Source organism: Dermochelys coriacea, chromosome 2, assembly GCF_009764565.3.
Source record: "Dermochelys coriacea isolate rDerCor1 chromosome 2, rDerCor1.pri.v4, whole genome shotgun sequence".
Taxonomy (NCBI): Eukaryota; Metazoa; Chordata; order Testudines; family Dermochelyidae; genus Dermochelys; species Dermochelys coriacea.
Genome location: NC_050069.1, coordinates 157235895 through 157254285, shown reverse-complemented (window position 1 = coordinate 157254285; position 18391 = coordinate 157235895). Strand labels below are relative to the sequence as shown.

At 42.1% G+C, this 18391-nt stretch overlaps 1 protein-coding gene and 1 long non-coding RNA gene across 7 annotated transcripts in view; both read left to right on the top strand.

Moving 5' to 3' along the window:
- LOC122458852 overlaps positions 1-18391 on the top strand; it is a 523493-nt gene that overhangs the window by 370012 nt on the left and 135090 nt on the right. The gene's annotated exons all lie outside the window — the stretch shown is intronic.
- COL15A1 (collagen type XV alpha 1 chain) overlaps positions 1-18391 on the top strand; it is a 293396-nt gene that overhangs the window by 264658 nt on the left and 10347 nt on the right. For all 6 annotated transcript variants that reach the window (XM_043508544.1, XM_038392464.2, XM_043508545.1 and 3 more), the window contains 3 exons: positions 7734-7783; positions 9863-9982; positions 13294-13438. In XM_043508544.1, coding sequence (XP_043364479.1) covers positions 7734-7783; positions 9863-9982; positions 13294-13438 — 315 coding nt within the window. The remainder of the gene's footprint in view (positions 1-7733; positions 7784-9862; positions 9983-13293; positions 13439-18391) is intronic.

The following is an 18391-nucleotide window of genomic DNA, read 5'->3' as shown; positions in this document are numbered from 1 at the left end:
TTATCTGATTTGTGATTTTTTTTTCTTCAAATAAATGTTTAGAACTATCTGGCTTATCACAATGTGTTACACTGTTCTAAAGGACACCAAGTCCTTTTAGTCGCCTGGCATTGTCAGCCAGTTCTGATGAAGTCTAGTGCCACATAATAATTGACATCTGTGTTCAGTACAAACATTTATTTGTCTTGATTATCGAAAGTATTGACACTGATAGCAGTTAATTGGGCCTGGAAACATACTAACAGGAATTGCCCACTGAGGATTTAATTTTTATGGGAGAATTTGATATACACAGCTAATACATATAAATTAGGTGAGTTAGACTGTTGTAAGCCTCTTGGGGCAGGAACTGTCATTTTGTTCTATGTGCCACATACTGTACAAACAATGTGGTCTTCGTCTAGGGCTCATAGGTGAACTTTTTCAGCCAAGGTTGCTGTTGTATTTCATAAATTCTTCCTGATTGTGCAAGTTTTAATTCTAGCTAGTTAGAAAAAATGGCAAAGTTATATTGATGGACATTAGAAATAGTGAAACATAAAAGGAGCACTATAAAAATTAATACATATTTTCATGTGTGGTACTTACAATATTTCAGGCCTTCAATCCGGAGCTTTAGTTTAGTGACTTAAAATAAGTTTAGTTATCTTCCAGAGTGCAGCTCTTCATACTAAACTTCTATTTTGACTTTTTGCCCTTCACACTAATCTTTCTGCTGATCTGTATCAGATGCTTCTAAAAAGTATTTTTGGAGGGGCTCCCCAAACATCAGCCAGGTTTAAAATGCAGGAACTGGGTACTTCAAAGGAAAACTAAGAAAAAATCCTGTTTTATGAGCTACCATGCTCACACTACTTCTCACACCTGCATTTTATTAAATTCGTTATTGTTTTGCAAGTGCCGATGACTGACAATCATGATGATATCATGTTCCACACACTTGTGATGTGTTTTTGGACTCTCAATGGAGATAAAGGGGGGTTTACTTCGTTATGGTCAGGATATCACTTCCTTTAGTCTGAAGACAGAGTTCATCTTTTTTATGTAAAGAACAGAGGTCTATTGACTTAGTCTGCGTAGAGAATCTGATTGACCCTGTTGGGTTTCAGATTTTGCTAAAGAAAAGCACCACACAGTTGGTGGCCCATTCTGTTGTTGCCCTAGTAGAACATTACCATCACTTTTTGTTCTTGATCATTATAGCAGCCTAAGTATCCTTTCCCTATAAGTCATCTTTAGAGGTCATATTGGTGTGACAGATGAAGTGCATGAGGTAGAGTTTAAGGGTATGTCTCCACTACGAAATTAGGTTGAATTTATAGAATTTGATTTTTAGGAAGCGATTTTATACAGTCAATTGTGTGTGTTCCCACTAAGCGCATTAAGTCAGCAGAGTGCATCCACAGTACCGTGGCTAGCATCGACTTTCAGAGCACTGCACTGTAGATAGCTATCCCACAGTTCCTGCAGTCTCCACTGCCCATTGGAATTGTGGGTTGAGCTCCCAATGCCTGATGGGGTAAAAACATTGTTGCGGGTGGTTTTGGGTACATGTTGTCAGTCGCCCCTCCCTCCATGAAAGCAACAGCAGACAATCGTTTTGCGCCTTTTTCCGTGCAGACACCATACTGCTGTCAGCAGATGGTGCAGTAGGACTGCTAACCGTCGTCATCCACCACTTCTGCTGCAACTCTGCTCTCCTGGCATCATGAATCCACCTCGCAGGTCCTCTCGTCATTGTCTAAATATCTATTCTCGTGGCATTCGTAGTCATACACCGCTTCCGCTGCAACTCTGCTTTCCTGCAGACGCCATACCACAGCAAGCATGGAGCCTGCTCAGCTCACCGCTGCTGTTGTGAGCATTGTAAACACCTTGTGCATTATCCTGCAGTAGGTGCAGAAACTGCAAAAGCAGGCGAGGAGGCGATGACAGCGCAATCATGATAGTGATGAGGACATGGACACAGACTTCTCTCAAAGGATGGGCCCTGGCAATTTGGTGATAATGGGGCAGGTTCATGCCATGGAACGCCAATTCTGGGCCCGGGAAACAAGCACAGACTGGTGGGACTGCATAGTGTTGCAGGTCTGGGATGATTCCCAGCGGCTGTGAAACTTTTGCATGTGTTAAGGGCACTTTCATGGAACTTTGTGACTTGCTTTCCCCTGCCCTGAAGCACAAGAATACCAAGATGAGAGCAGCCCTCACAGTTGAGAAGTGAGTGGCAATAGCCCTCTGGAAGCTTGCAACACCAGACAGCTACCGGTCAGTCGGGAATCAATTTGGAGTGGGTAAATCTACTGTGGGGGTTGCTGTGATCCAAGTAGCCAATGCAATCACTGAGCTGCTGCTATCAAGGGTAGTTACTCTGGGAAATGTGCAAATCATAGTGAATGGTTTTGCTGCAATGGGGTTCCCTAACTGTGGTGGGGCGATAGAGGGAACGCATATCCCTATCTTGGGACCGGACCACCAGGGCAGCCAGTACATAAACCGCAAGGGGTACTTTTCAATGGTGCTGCAAGCACTGGTGGATCATAAGGGACATTTCACCGACATCAGCGTGGGATGGCCGGGAAAGGTGCATGACACTCGCATCTTCAGGAACTCTGGTCTGTTTGAACAGCTGCAGGAAGGAACTTACTTCCCAGACGAGAAAATTATCATTGGGGATGTAGAAATGCCTATAGTTATCCTTGGGGACCCAGCCTACCCCTTAATGCCATTGCTCATGAAGCCATACACAGGCACCCTGGAGCAGTTCAACTATAGGCTGAGCAAGTGCGGAATGGTGGTAGAATGTGCATTTGGAATTTAAAAGCTCGCTGGTGCAGTTTACTGACTAGGTTAGACCTCCGCGAAACCAATATTCCCATTGTTATTGCTGCTTGCTGTGTGCTCCACAATATCTGTGAGAGTAAGGGGGAGATGTTTATGTTGGGGTGGAAGGTTGAGGCAAATCATCTGGAGACCGATTATACACAGCCAGACACCAGGGGGATTAGAAGAGCACAGCTAGGTGCCCTGTGCATCAGAGAAGTTTGAAAACCAGTTTCATGACTGGCCAGGCTACGGTGTGACAGTTCTGTTTGTTTCTCCTTGATGAAAACCTGCCCCCTTGGTTGACTCTACTTCCTTGTAAGCCAACCGACCTCCCCCCTTCGATCACCGCTTTCAGAGGCAATAAAGTCATTATTGTTTCAAAATTATGCATTCTTTATTAATTCATCCCACAAATAGGAGGAAAACTCGCAAGGTAGCCCAGGTGGGGTGGGTGAAGAGGGAAGCACCGGGTGGAGTGGTGGATGAGGGGAGGAGGGAAGGACAAGGCCACACTACAGTTCAAAACTTATTGAATGCCAGCCTTTTGTTGCTTGGGCAATCCTCTGGGGTGGAGTGGCTGGGTGCCCATAGCCTCCCCCCCTTGCATTCTTGGCATCTGGGTGAGGAGGATATGGAACTTGGGGAGGAGAACAGGCGGTTATATAGGGGCTGCAGTGGCGGTCTGTGCTCCTGCTGCCTTTCCTGCAGCTCCACCAGACACCTGAGCATGTCAGTTTGCTCTCCTATTAGGCTCAGCATTGCATCCAATTGGGGGAGCAAACTGGAGCATGTCAGTTTGCTCCCCCATTAGGCTCAGCATTACATCATCTCAGCGTGCTCCTCTCTCCTCTCATCGCATTCATTTAACACTTTCCTGGACTCTGCCATTGTTTGCCTCCACGCATTCTGCTGAGCTCTTTCAGTGCAGGAGGACTGCATGAGCTCTGAGAACAGGTCATCGTGAATGTGGTTTTTCTGCCTTCTAATCTGCGCTAGCCTCTGGCACAGAGATGATTGGGGAATGTAGAAACATTTGCAGCTGCGGGAGAAGAAAAAGGGAGAGTAGTGTTTAAAAAGTTACATTTTAGAGAACAAAGGGAAGACTACTTCACACTGAATCAAGCCATTCACATTTTAATAGCACATGTGCTTCAGCCCCTCCCCCCCACCGCATGGCTAGTATCAGAGAAGATCCCTCTCAGCCAAACGCGAACAGCTCAGCATGAACAAGGCTCCCCCCACCGCGTGGCAAAGGCTTTTAGAGTACCTCAGGAGACCATCATGGAGATGTCCCTGGAGGATTTTTGCTCCATCCCCAGACACATTAAGAGACTTTTCCAGTAGCTATACTGGCCACAAATGCATCTTAAGTCTTCAGGGCAAATTAATCATTAAACACGCTTGCTTTTAAACCCTGTATTATATTTACAAAGGTACATTCACCAGAGGTTTCTCTGGCTTCACGGGCCAGGAGCCCGCCTTGGGAGGGTTGGGAGGGTATTGGTTCCTGGATGTGGGGAGAAGGGATTCTCCGCTTGCCTGCTGTGCGCTATCCTCAACCTCCTCTTCCTCATCCACAAAATCCTCATCCCTGTTTTGTGATATTCCCCCCTTACAGACAGTGGTGGGGTAGTGGTAGGGGCCCTCCCTAGAATTGCATGCAGCTCATCATAGAAGCGGCAGGTCTGGGGCTCTGACATGGAGTGACCATTTGTATCCTTTGTTTTTTGGTAGGCTTGCCTCAGCTCCTTAACTTTCACTCGGCACTGCTGTGTGTCCCTGTTGTAGCCTCTGTCCATCATGCCCTTGGAGATTTTGGCAAATATATTGGCATTTTGTCTTTTGGAACGGAGTTCTGCCTGCATGGATTCTTCTTCCCATACAGTGATCAGATCCAGTACCTCCTGTTCGGTCCATGCTGAAGCTCTTTTGAGATTCTGGGATTCCGTGGTCACCTGTGCTGATCAGCTCGCCACGCTGGCCAAACAGGAAATGAAATTCAAAGATTCCTGGGGCTTTTCCTGTCTACCTTGCCAGTGCATCTGAGTTGAAAGTGCTGTCTAGAGCGGTCACAATGGAGCACTCTGGGATAGCTCCCAGAGGCCAATATTGTTGAATTACATCCACACTACCCCAAATTCAACCCTGCGAGGTCGATTTTAGCACTAAACCCCTCGCTGGGGAGGAGTACAGAAATCAATTTTAAGAGCCCTTTAACTTGACAAAATAGGCTTGGTCGTGTGGATGGGTTCAGGGTTAAATTGACCTAACGCTGCTAAATTCGACCTAAACTTGTAGTGTAGACCAGAGCTAAGAGTGATGATGTTGGAAGTTGTGCTGTGAGTTAGCTCAATTGCAGCACAGAGAATTTTCAAAGCTGTAGCAATGGCACAGACAATTGTAGCTCTTCCGCTGTAGCATGGGCAAGTCATGACAATCGCACGGTGAATCATGTCTTTGTTTGCTCAGAAATGTTGTGAAAAAATTTCTGTCTAACTTAATCCAATAGATTTTGTTTGTGAATTCCAGTCTGGCTGCCTTCATACTTGCAGATACGTGTCTGGAGGAGACAAAAGCTATATCTATATGATATGAATGAATTTACAAAAAACAACAAGACTAACAGATTTATTTCACCATATGCTTTCATGGGTAAAAAACCCACTTCTTTTTTCACTTCTGTTTTCACTCCATGCATCTGAAGAAGTGGGTGTGACGGGTTGGCTCACAGAAAACCCCTTGGGAACTGCCAACTGATGTGCTGAGACTACCCCGAGCCTGTTTCCCCTGGTAGCTTGGGACTTCAGTGCCCTGCCCGGTTTGAGCCAAACCCACTAGTCTGCTGCAAACCCAGACCCAGGTCTGAACCACATCCCCCAACAGCTGCAGGCTTAACTAAAAACAGCTTAAGAAGTGTTCCTGTCTCCAACACTTAGATGCCCAGCTTCCAATGGGGTTCAAACCCCAAATAAATCCGTTTTACCCTGTATAAAGCTTATACAGGATAAACTCATAAATTGTTCGCCCTCTATAACACTGATAGAGAGATATGCACAGCTGTTCCCCCCCCCCCCCCGGTATTAATACATACTCTGGGTTAATTAATAAGTAAAAAGTGATTTTATTAAATACAAGAAGTAGGATTTAAGTGGTTCCAAGTAATAACAAACAGAACAAAGTGAATTACCAAGTAAAATAAAATAAAACACCAAGCCTATGCCTAATACAGTAAGAAGATGAATACAGATAAAATCTCACCCTCAGAGATGTTCCAATAAGCCTCTTTTACAGACTAGCCTCCTTCTAGTCTGGGTCCAGCAATCACTCACACCCCCGTGGTTACTGTTCTTTGTTCCAGTGTCTTTAAGGTATCCTTTGGGGGTGGAGAGGCTAGCTCTTGAGCCAGCTGAAGACAAAGTAGAGGAGTTTCTAGGGGCTTAAATAGACACCCTTTCCCCTCCCCTCACCCCGTGTAGAATCCCAATTACAAGGTGGAGTTTTGGAGTCACATGGGCAAGTCACATGTCCATGCATGACTCAGTTCCTTACAAGTGGCAGCAATTTTTTACATGCTACCTTGAACATCTTCAGGTAGACTTCTCATGTGGATTGGAGTCTTCCAAGATCCATTGTCAGTTAAGTGTTTCTTGATTGGGCACTTAATTTGCACATTCCTTTCTCAAGAAGCTGACCAAATGCTTTACTAAGGCTACTTAAACTCAAACAAGTACACAGCCAATATTCATAACTTTGAATACAAAAATGACACATGCATACAAATAGGATGAATATATTCAGTAGATCATAATCTTTGCAGAGATATGTTACACGGTGTATGTAGCATAAAACATATTCTAGTTACATCATTATACATTCATAAGCATATTTCCATAAAGCATTATGGAGTGCAATATCACAGTGGGTCTTTTACCCACGAAAGTTTATGCCCAAATAAATCTGTTAGTCTTTAAGGTGCCACTGGATTCCTCATTGTTTCTGTGGATACAGACTAACACAGCTACCCCTCTGATACATGAATGAATTTGACTTTGTCTCACGGAAATTCCAGATGTGCTGTGGAACCCAATAACTCTCATCGTGCCTGATCCAAAGCCCACAGAGGTCTATGGGAGTCTTTCAATTTACTTCAGTGGACTTTGTGTCAATCTCCGGGATGTTAAAATCAAGCAGAGTATTGATTTTGTATTGGGTGTATGTTTAGCAGAGAACATTAGTGTTTCCTCACTGGAAAACAAGGTGCCAGCTTCCCTCACACGAGCAGTTGTTAAGCCTTTTCTCAAAAGAGATCCAGAAAGGTACTTTTACTGCCTTTTTGAAGTGTGGTATGTTTTAATTTATGAATGAATAACTAGATGGTGCCATATTTTCAATTAGGATTTGATTGAATACTCTTCCCTGCAATTTGTTTGAATTCAATTAATCTTCTATCCTGTTAGCCCTAATTTAAACTGATTACAATACATCAGGGAATTATAAGTATCTCTTTGAGACAAGTCCATCATGTTGCTGTTGAGCACTGTAAAAAAAAGTTATTTCTCAAACCTACAAAAAAAACAGCAGAGAGAGAGCATGAAAAACAAAATACTGACTCTGTAGCCTCAGGTTATCTAACCATCACCAGAGCATAAACACAATCCCACTGACACCAGCCCAGCAAAGATGCTGGCATACAGACCATATGTTGGCTTTTGCTACAGTAAAACAGAGAGGAAACAAATGTTTGCCACATTAAAAAGGTCAAGATGATTATGTAGAAGAATTATATTTAAAACTTCTAGAATAATACAGATAATGGCCTTCTAAAATGGAAATTATGGATAATTTAGCCCATCTAAATGGAAAGTACAGATGATTTTTGCACTAAAATAATGTATTTGATTTTTCAGGTCCTCCTCTGCCTTCACCATATTTCAACCACTTTGTTAATAGCATGAAGGTAATTACTTCCCATTTGTATCTTAAGGCTGAACAGAACTTTTAACCCTATATTTTAATATGCATTCAATATAAGACAAATATTAACATATAAGGTGGAATACACACAATAATTGATTTATACCAGAAATTACAAATTGATGTATTATGCAATTCAAATTAATAGGTGAATAAACAAGTTGTCATATACTATATAATATATCAAATGTAAACAAAGGACGTTACTAACATACAAAATATTATCTAGGTTTTACTAGTAAGTATTTTCTTTTCACAAATTGTATTAAAATGAATCATACTTTGTCATTATCTACTTTAAATCTCCTCTATATTTCTCAAACTTTCATACCAACAATGGAGTGAGAGAACTTTTGCTTTCAAAAAGACTGTTGGAGCAAATTTAGCTACATTTAATACGTGAACAATCAGTTTTTGTATAGACTTCCTGTTATTCCTTCTCCTAGCTGATGATCTTCTCTGTAGGATGGGAGAAGAGAAGTACAAGAGAAAATCATGTGTCAATATTTTGTGTGTCATCTCTTCTCCCATCCTACCTCCTTCTCTTTCTCTCCCCCCATAGGCAGTAACCCTTGCTCTTCTACACACCTTCAAATGTCTGCTCTACTTTTGTGAAATTTGAGGTCTTCTTTTTCAGTGACTGCAGGAAAGGGGATGGAGCCAGTACAAATCATTTTACAGACTTAATAAAATAAAGGATCTGTTGGGAGCCAATAGTTCTGTCTCCCTTTATTTTTTCTCCAAAATGGCTTGTTAAGAAAAACCATCTGACCCAGACTTCCCTGTTTCAGCAGTCATCTGTCCTCCCACTGTGGATTACTTTAAGTGTTGGAATTGAATATGAATGGAATATTAATTTTAAATGCTTTTATTTTGCTCTAACTGAATTAGAGCTATTATATCCTGTCTCATATCAAAATAAGATTTCTAGTGTAATATAAACAGAATATTGCATAGTGATATCTCCAGAAAACATTAAATCAAAATGTTATGTAATGGTATAACCAAACCCCGTGAAAGATTGTTTATCAGATTTTCTTCCTGCTCAACCATTTATATTTTCTTTGGTGTAATGTGTAGCCTGCATCAACTCAAAGAGAGATAGTGCTGTTTTGGCATTTGTCCCCCCCATCTACAGAACAAGATGCCATACAGCAAGCTTTACAACTCCATTTACCAGGAAGCAAGAGGGAAAATCTGTCAATCACAAAAGCTATACAGAACCAGGCTCCTCACCCCTCTCCTTAAGTCTGTTTTGCCACCTGTCCTGGGATTGAGTAATTCTTGCTCAGTCTTCTGCTGCTTCTATTTACAATCTTGTTTCTCAGAAGGAAGAAATAAAGAAGACCAAGAGGAGGGTAGAGAGAAAACAAGCATCTTTCAGAACTACAGAAAGAAAATAATGAGAGACTGGAACTTCTGTTGATGCGGTTCTTATTCAGCAGGCCAGGGAGAACAACAACTTTGTATTTCAAGGCTCCTCTTCTCATTCCTTCTCTTGGACTCATGGATGATCTTCTCTGTAGGATGGGAGAAGAGAAGTACAAGAGAAAATCATGTGTCAATATTTTGTGTGTCATCTCTTCTCCCATCCTACCTCCTTCACTTTCTATCTACCTGTCTACAGTAATCCTTGCTTTTCTACACATCTTTAAATATCAGCTCTATTTTTGTGAAGTCTGTAGTCTGCTTTTTCAGTGACCGAAGGAAAGGGGATGGAGCTTGGCTCTTTGCACCTTCTGTGACAGCTTTCTGGTGGATGAAGGCATAATTGCAGTAAGGAATCTTGTTTTGGAGGACAGCAAAAGGAGAACTACAATAAACACAATTTTCCCTACCTAATTTTCTCTTCTTTCTGTGGGAGAAATCTTGCCCTTGCAGGCAGCATAGGGGAATAAATTATTTGTTTCCATTATACGTCATTTGGGAAGGGAGTGATATCAAAAAGCAGATTTTAAGCTCACTGTATCCTGTATTGAGATTTTTAGTGTAACTTTACGGGATCAATGTCCGGTTCCAATCCTGTTTCAACTTAATTTTTTTAAATGCTTTCTCTTCTAAGGGTGAGAAAGGAGACAATGGAGAAACTGGCTTCAAAGGGGAAAAAGGTGAACCAAGTGGAGGATTTTTTATGTCGGGGCCTCCTGGACCCCCTGGACCTCCTGGAAGACCAGGACTAGTTGTAAGTGGTTTGCTCTCTCTTGCAACAGAAATGTACTTGGGCATTTTCTCATTCCAGTAAGAAGTAAATAAACACAAAAAACAAACTAGGGAAATGTGGTCTACATGAAATTACTATAAGATGGGTGCATGACTAGTTGAAAGAATGTACTCAGAGTAATTATCAGTGGTCCACTGTCAACCTGGGAGGGCATATCTAATGGGATCCCACAGAAGTCAGTCCTGAGTTCAGTACTATTCAATATTTTCATTAATAACTTGGATGATGGAGTGGAGAGTATGTTTATAAAATTTGTGGATAACACCAAGTTGGAAGGGGTTTCAAGCACTTTGGTGGAAAGGATTAGAATTCAAAATGACCCTGATAAATTGGAGAATTGATTTGACTTCAACAAGATGACATTTTAAAAAAAGACAGTGCAAAGTACTTCACTTAGGAAGGAAACATCCAGTGCACAACTACAAAATGAGGAATAATTGGCTTGGTAGTAGTACTGCTGAAAAGGATCTTAGGGTTATAGTGGATCACAGGCTGAATATGAGTCAACAATATGATGCAGTTACAGCAAAGGTTAAAATTCTGGGTGTATTAAGAGGAGCGTTGTATGTAAGACATGGGAGGTAACCATTCCACCTTGCTCTGCACTGATGAGGTCTCACCTGGAGTACTGTGTACAATTCTGGACACAGCAGAGTAGAAAAGATATGGACAAAATGTAGAGAGCATCCAGAGGAGAGCAACAAAAATGAGAAAAGATTTAGAAAACTTGACCTATGAGGAAAGGTGTTAAAAAAATTGGACATGTTTAGTCTTGAGAAAAGAAGATGGGGGGTGGGGGGAGGGACCTAGTAATAGTGTTGAAATATGTTAAAGGCTGTTATAAAAAGGGCAGTGATGAATTGCTCTCCATGTCCACTGAAGGTAGGACAAGAAGTAATGGGCTTAATCTGCAGCAAGGGAGATTTAAATTAAATATTAGGAAAAACATTCTAACTATAAGGGTAGTTAAGCTCTGGAATAGGCTTCTAAGGGAGGTTGTGGAATCCCCATCATTGAAGATTTTTAAGAACAACTTGCACAAACTCCTGTCCGGAATGGTCTAGTTTACTTGATCCTGCCTCTGTGCAGGGGGCTGGACTTGATGACTTCATGAGATCTCTTACAGCCCTACATTTCCATGATTTTATGATGTCACTCACTTTTTTTGGGGGGAGGAGGGGAAACTAACGAAAGAAGTTAAAGTAGGTAAGATTTTGAAAATCCTCTTCTCTGAAGCCCCAGACCTGCAAACACTTAGATACATGGGTAATATTTTATGCAGGCAAGCAGCCCCATAGAAGCTGATAGGACTACTCGTGATTAAAGTTAGGCACATGCATAAAAGTTTTTAGGTTTGTGGCCTAAATCAGTCAACTGAACAGATTGAAAGTGAGCTACAGATTTATTTGTGATAAAAATTGCAATTCATACTTAGTAACTGAATTAAGAAATAGACTAATTCAAAGGAGAACTGTATCCAACAGGTTTAGTGTAGGGAGAGCCTCTTTCATTACACTGTATGAATTTACAATGACTCTTTTGGGCACAGTGACCAATAAAGGGTAAGAAAATAAAAATATATAGTAATCTGCCAGTGGCAGCATTCTCAGCAGAAGTCCTTCAGCTTTGGAGCTGGTCAGAGAGAGCCTTCGTTACATACTGCAAGATCTACTTGTTTGTTCAGGTTTTTCATTGAAAGATGGTTGGGGGAGTGTTTTGTTTGGAAGCTGTCGTTCTAGGTTGTAAAATCATGCTATGCCATGTGTGATTTTATATTTCTGTACATATGCCTAAATGTGTATAGCTATGTGTATTTTAGAAGTTTAAAAATAAATACAAATAAAATTAGTATGACTTGCACATAGGATTTATTCACAATGTTTAATATACACATTTTAATATCATGTGTGGTAATTAAGTTGCCAGGAAAAACAGATTTAATATTTTGCTCTGTTGCCTGAATTAGCTATATCAATAAGTAGCTTCATAATACCAATAACACAAATTAAGATACCTATGATGTTACTGGCTATATTCTCATAAAGGTCAAAATAATCAGTACAGAAATTATATAGTGTCTATATTGAAAAATGTTTACCATCTAGTTAACTAACATTTTCTAACATAACTAACATGGAGTGCTCCAAAAACATTAATGAAAAATCCCATGTTGTATCAGTCTGAACAGTTCCTATAAAATTCAGCTGCTTTGTAATCTGTCTAGTTTTTTATCCTGTGTTAATTACCATAAAATCAGCTTTAGAAGCAGTTTTGCTAAACCCTAGGAAACCAGCTAATCCCCGAGTGGATGGCACCTGTTAATTGGCTAATGTATGGGGTTTGCTAGGTTCCATTTGTGATGACTGTGCCAGAAAAGAAGGAAGGTCTGTGGCAACTGGGAAGTAGTGCAAGGATAGGACCCTTGCCTGCAGTGAGTCCTGAATTATCCCACTTGACTCTATTGGGAACTGCCCCCTCTGCACCAGTCTGTTGTCTGGCAGAGAAATGCTTTGCCTGAAGAACGGCAGAGACTGGGTGACACATCAATTGCAGCAGACAATGACGAGGCATTTTAGACACCTGGCCCCGACCTGTTCCATATATGCAGGCTGGCCTGAAGGGTGTGCGGGGAGGGGCTGAAGATACATGGGGATCATGAAGCTCCCTGCCAAATTGCATGGTTCCCTATTCTGGCACTCATAAATTGGGAGGCTAGGTAGGTAGGGTCTGTTTTTTTAAAAGAAGGGAGAGGGCAAGGTGAGGAATGGGGTAGAAGGCTGGGATATTGTTGCAATGCGGGAGGCATTCAGGATGAGTCATCTATCCTTAGGGCTAAAACCTTCTCACAGGCATCATGAGACAATCTTGACACCATTTTAAGTATATCAAACATGGAGTGACCTTAGTTGTGCACTGGAGGTTCAGGTGCATAGTGAATAGTGTACAGCATTAGGGGGGAAATCAGACACTCGGAGCAGATCCAAGCACCTGGGTCAAGATTTTCAGAAAGCATTGCAAAAAATTAGGCTCTAAATCCATAGTTTAGGCACCTAAATAGTAAGATTTTCATTTTCTGTTGTCTTCAGTGAGAACTTCTGAGAGCTCGGCATTTCTGAAAATCAGAACTATCAACTAAATTATGCCCAAATATGAGTTTGGGAGGCTAACTTCAGGATCTTGCTATTGAGATCAGGGTGCTTATGTCATTGCTCACTCAGGCTGCTGCATGTGTATCATTTTTGTGTTTCAACAATAGTCTCCTGCCTTGACAGGGGCCAAAGGGGGATTCGATCGTTGGGCCAAGAGGCCCCCCTGGGTTACCTGGCCTACCTGGATCTCCAGGGTATGGAATAGTTGGACCTCCCGGCCCACCAGGCCCTCCTGGACCCCCAGGACCCCCAGCGATATATGGCTCAGGTGAGAAAACTCTGAACCTACTTTTTCCTCTGTGTGTGTGTATGTGTATGCATTCCATCTTAGCCAGTCACAGTCTCCCACAGCCTACCCTGTCCCAATCCCACCCATCTGCCTACCCTGTCCCTGTAACCCCATCAGCTGTTCAACAGAATTATCAGACACAGATAAACACAACTTGTTGGGGAAGAGTCAACACAGTTTTTGTAAAGAAAAGCCCTGCCTCCCTAACCTGTTAAAATTATCTGCGGGAGTCAACAAGCATGTAGATAAGGATGATCCCCTTGGTATTATGTACTTGGATTTTCAGAAAGCCTTTGACAAGGTCCTGCGCCAAAGGCTCTTAAGAAAATTAAGTAGCCATGAGATAAGAGGGAAGGTCCTCTCATGGATCATTAACTGGTTGAGAGATAAGAAACAAAGGGTGGAAATAAATGGTCAGTTTTCATAATGGAGAGAGGTGAATGATGGGGACACTAAGGATCTGTACTGGGTGGTACAGAGGGATCTCTCAAACCTGGGTGACTGGGCAGGAAAATGGCAGAGGAATGTCAACATTTAAAGTGCAAAGAAATGCACACTGGGAAAAAATAATCCCAACTATACTTATACTATGATGGGTTCTAAAGCAGCTGTTACCACTCAAGAAAGAGATCTTGGAGTCACCCTGGATCATTCTCTGTGCATAGGAGTGGTCAAAAAGACTATCTGCATTTCAGGAACTATAAGGAAAGGGATAAAAAATAAGACAGAAAAAATCATAATACCACTATATAAATCCATGGTATGCCCATACCTCAAATATTGTGTCCAGTTCTGGTCACCGCATCTCAAAAAGGATATACTGGAACTGGAAAAGGTTCAGAGAAAGGCAAAGGTAATCATGGGGATAGAATAACTTCAGTCTGCAAAAAGAAAAGGAGTACTTGTAGCATCTTAGAGACTAACAAATTTATTTGAGCATAAGCTTTCGTGAGCTACAGCTCACTTCATCAGATGCAGTGAGCTGTAGCTCATGAAAGCTTATGCTCAAATAAATTTGTTAGTCTCTAGGATGCCACAAGTACTCCTTTTCTTTTTGCGAATACAGACTAACACGGCTGCTACTCTGAAACTTCAGTCTGAGGAGAGACTAAAAAATGAGGGCTGTTCAATTTAGAAAAGAGACAACTAAAGGGCGGTATGATGGAAGTCTATAAAATCATGAATAGTATGGAAACGTCAATATCAAAGTGTTATTTACCTTTTCACACGTACAAAAACTAGGGGTCACCAAATGAAATTAATAGGCAGCAGATTTAATACAAACAAGGGGAAGTACTTTTTCACGCAATGCACAACTAATGTGGAACTCATTGCCATGGGATGTTGTGAGGGCCAAGGTATAACTGGGTTAAAAAAAGAACTGATTAGGTTCATGCAGGGTAGGTCCATCAATGGCTATTATCCAAGATGGTCAGGGATACAGCCCCATGCTCAGGGCCACCCTAAACCTCTGGATACCAAAAAATGGGAGTGGAAGACATGAGTGGATTACTCCATAATTGCTCCGTTCTGTGCACTCCCCCTGAAGCTCTGGTACAGGCCATTGTCAGAGACAGGATGTTGGGTCATGGTCTGACCCAGCATGGAAGCTCTTATATTCTTCTGTATTTGAGACAGGCTGCTTCCTTCTCCTCCACACGGCCTGAGCTCCAGCAGGGGGAGAGTGACATGGAGAGCACAGCAGAGAGGATCACTCTGCTCTCCATTCCACTGCCTGGTTCCACAGCAGCTCCCAGCAGTCAGGCTTACATATGTTTTCCGCGGGAACTTCAGGGAAATTCTGCTCAGTCCAGGGCTGGAGCATAGTCAGCTAGTTCGGTACTGGCAGGGCATGCTCAGTAGAAATGGAATGTTTGGAGAATTTTGTTGTCAAACATCTACTGGAAACTTTCATAGGCTTTGTAACATGGCAAATTTTCACAGAGCCAGAAAAAGGTACATCTCTGATACCAGGATGTTGCCTTCTGCCAAATTTAAGGTTCCAGCTCATAAGCATGGAGGCACTACAGCTTCTGAGCAAAACAGTTTTAAGAATTTTTTAACATAGGCAAAACCAAAACATTTTCAGTTTTCACATCTTTGTTGAGTTTGAGTGTACTAGATTAGCACAGGGACAAAATGTGGCCCATATATTCACACATGAGGGAGGAGTTTTGTAAACCACTTAAGGCTGCAGCTCTGTAACTCCAAACTTGTGGAAGTACTTCCTTAGGGGTTTTATTGCCTGAACGTTGAGAATGCATTGTTGTAACCAAGTGTGATGGTTCAGAGCTGGTTGAACTTTTGACCCCTCTAAAGTCTCTTTGAATGTACAGAGGACAGTCTACTTGCTTACATCTATTCTGGGGGTATCCTGCCGTTCTGCCAGACTGGGTTCTGACTATGACGCCTCAGCGGGCCTGACTGGACTTGAGTCCTGCCATTCTTCTCTTTTGGAGCTGTGACTAGTATGTGAATATGAGCCAAACCAGCCTTTTAAACCACCAAGCATTGTTTAGTCTCAACAGATGGAACATAGCATAACAAGAGCAAAGGGTTAGTAACACAACAACCAGCCTCCACACATATCTTTCTTACCCAAAGCTTATGTAGGCCTAACTTATCCAGACAACCCAGCATCTGGGGCCTGGGATTCATCCCTTTTCCTCTCGTCTTTCACCCCTTCTTCAGAGGCAAACCTTTTACTGAACCTGGTCACGCCAATTTATGCAGCCCAGCAGGGAATCAGGGATAGACTTCCAAGCAGTTGGTTCTCTGAATTGCAATATAGTTGTCTGTAGATGGGTGGCTATCAGAAGTGTTTGTCTGCTTTCCTGTCTGAATTAACCCTTAGTAAGATAGCAAACACCCCGAGATAAACAATATTCATAAAATACTACAGGCAGCTACCATGTCCTCCACATCACGCACTGCTCAAAATTGCTTAAGACCCAGTCAAACTAAACAAAACGTTCCAGACAATTGTTCAGTGTATTCCGTCCCTAGACTGTTCTGCCACTGACCTCAGTCTCCCTCCTATGCATCCTCTTCTTTGCTTTATTAAGCAAACTGATGTACGTCCATTTAGTAAATCTGAATGGAGCCCAGCCGTGAGTTTGTCTCCTTTCAGTTAGGCTCCTGGTTAGCTGTGTCAAAATCCCCACATTCTGTAGTGTGGGAGACAGATAAGTCTGAACTACTGAATGCTGGCTTTGAATCAAGCCTCTGTCCCCTGCCACAGGCACATAATAGCTGGTCTAAAAAGATACCCACAAGTGCACCAGAATGGTGACTCTGTAGTTTGTAAAGATGGTTCCAAGGTTACATGAGATTTAATTAAAAACGTATTTTGGAAATGTTAATGGCACTAAACTGCAACAGGGGATGCTTTGTTCTTCCATTAACACACCATCATCACATGCCACCATACACTAATAAAACAAGCCCTGGAGCATGTTAGTGCGCTGGTGATATGGCTTTCTGAATCTTAGGGGGGTTTTTTAAACTACCTTTTAAAAATGTTTTTATGATGTTACATTTAGGACAAACTAGTTCAGACTGGACGGATACAAGAATATAGTAGAAACAAGACATTAATGACTTTCTTTAATATATATTTGTAATTTTTAACTTTGTTTTCTTGATTAACTTATACCCCTCTTCCTTCACTGTGGGCCTGATCCCTGTCCCACTGAAGTCAGCAGAAGCAGGATTGGGCCCTTTCCTGTGTGCCTTTTCTTTTGTTCTTCCTCCAATGTAATAGCAGAGACACTCAGTAAACCTTCCTGGGGGCTGTGGATGAACAAACAGGAGTGGGACATTGTATTAAGTGCAGCCACCTACCCTCACCAGATCTTCTCAAAGAGACAATCGTCAGAGAAAATTATTGCATGACATTTCTCCTTCAGCTTGTAAACACCATGTGCCGACATTGTGCACGTTACATACGTTTGCAGAGTTGCCAGCATTTGGAAAAAAAAATGCAAGCTACAGATTTTCAAATAAGCTGGGAATTGTGGGGGCAGGGTGTCTGGGAGCTGCTGCTGGTCTTTGTATGTATTCTGAGAAGTGCTGAGAACATAAGTGAAATTGTCACCAGAGTGCCTGGGAGTGCCAGGCTTCCAGACACTCAGATTAATCTGGAAAACTGTCCCTTGACTATAAAAGTTACTCCTTCCCACCTCATTCCATCCCTCTGCATAATTGTGCTCCCCACTATACCACTTATCCACCCACTTTTCCCTCCCCACATCACTCCTATCATGCTCTCCCTTGGTCCCCCTCAACCTTTCTTTGTCCTTCCTCTCTCACTTGTTTTATCCTTTCCAAGGAGGCTCCTACCTCTGACTATAGGTTCTTTTTAATACTGTGGTTTGTGACCATCCTAGATCATGGATTCTCCAGTTCAGACACCTTCATCTCAGCTTCAGTGGACGGAGCTGCCTTGAGCTCCCACTGGGAACCACTGACACACAGACACACAGGGATTATCTGTAGCCTTCCAAACCTCTGAGCAACTTCAAACAACCACTAATATATGATCAACCTGCCAGAGAAATATTTCCTCCTTTCTCTCCTACATGTGGAATTGTCACTCCAAAATACACTGGCCCAAGGCTCGGGGTAAACAAATCTCAGTTCTGGAGAAGTGACAAGTTTAAGACTTCTCACAACCCAACAATATTAGAAATGAAGGTTCATATCAGTGTAAAAGAGATTCCCAGCTCTCCCATAGGAGGTACCAGTTTCTTCTAAACGTTAAAAGTAATGCGATAGTTTACCTTGAAATCGTGAACCTTTCTTGTAAAGAAAAGTTATTTTAGGTTATTTTTAGGGGATTTTATGATCACTTGTAAATTGTCCAGAGTATAACTGAGGCCTTGTGTCTGCAAACACAAACCTGCTTAGCTTCAAGCATGGAAGTAGTCTCAC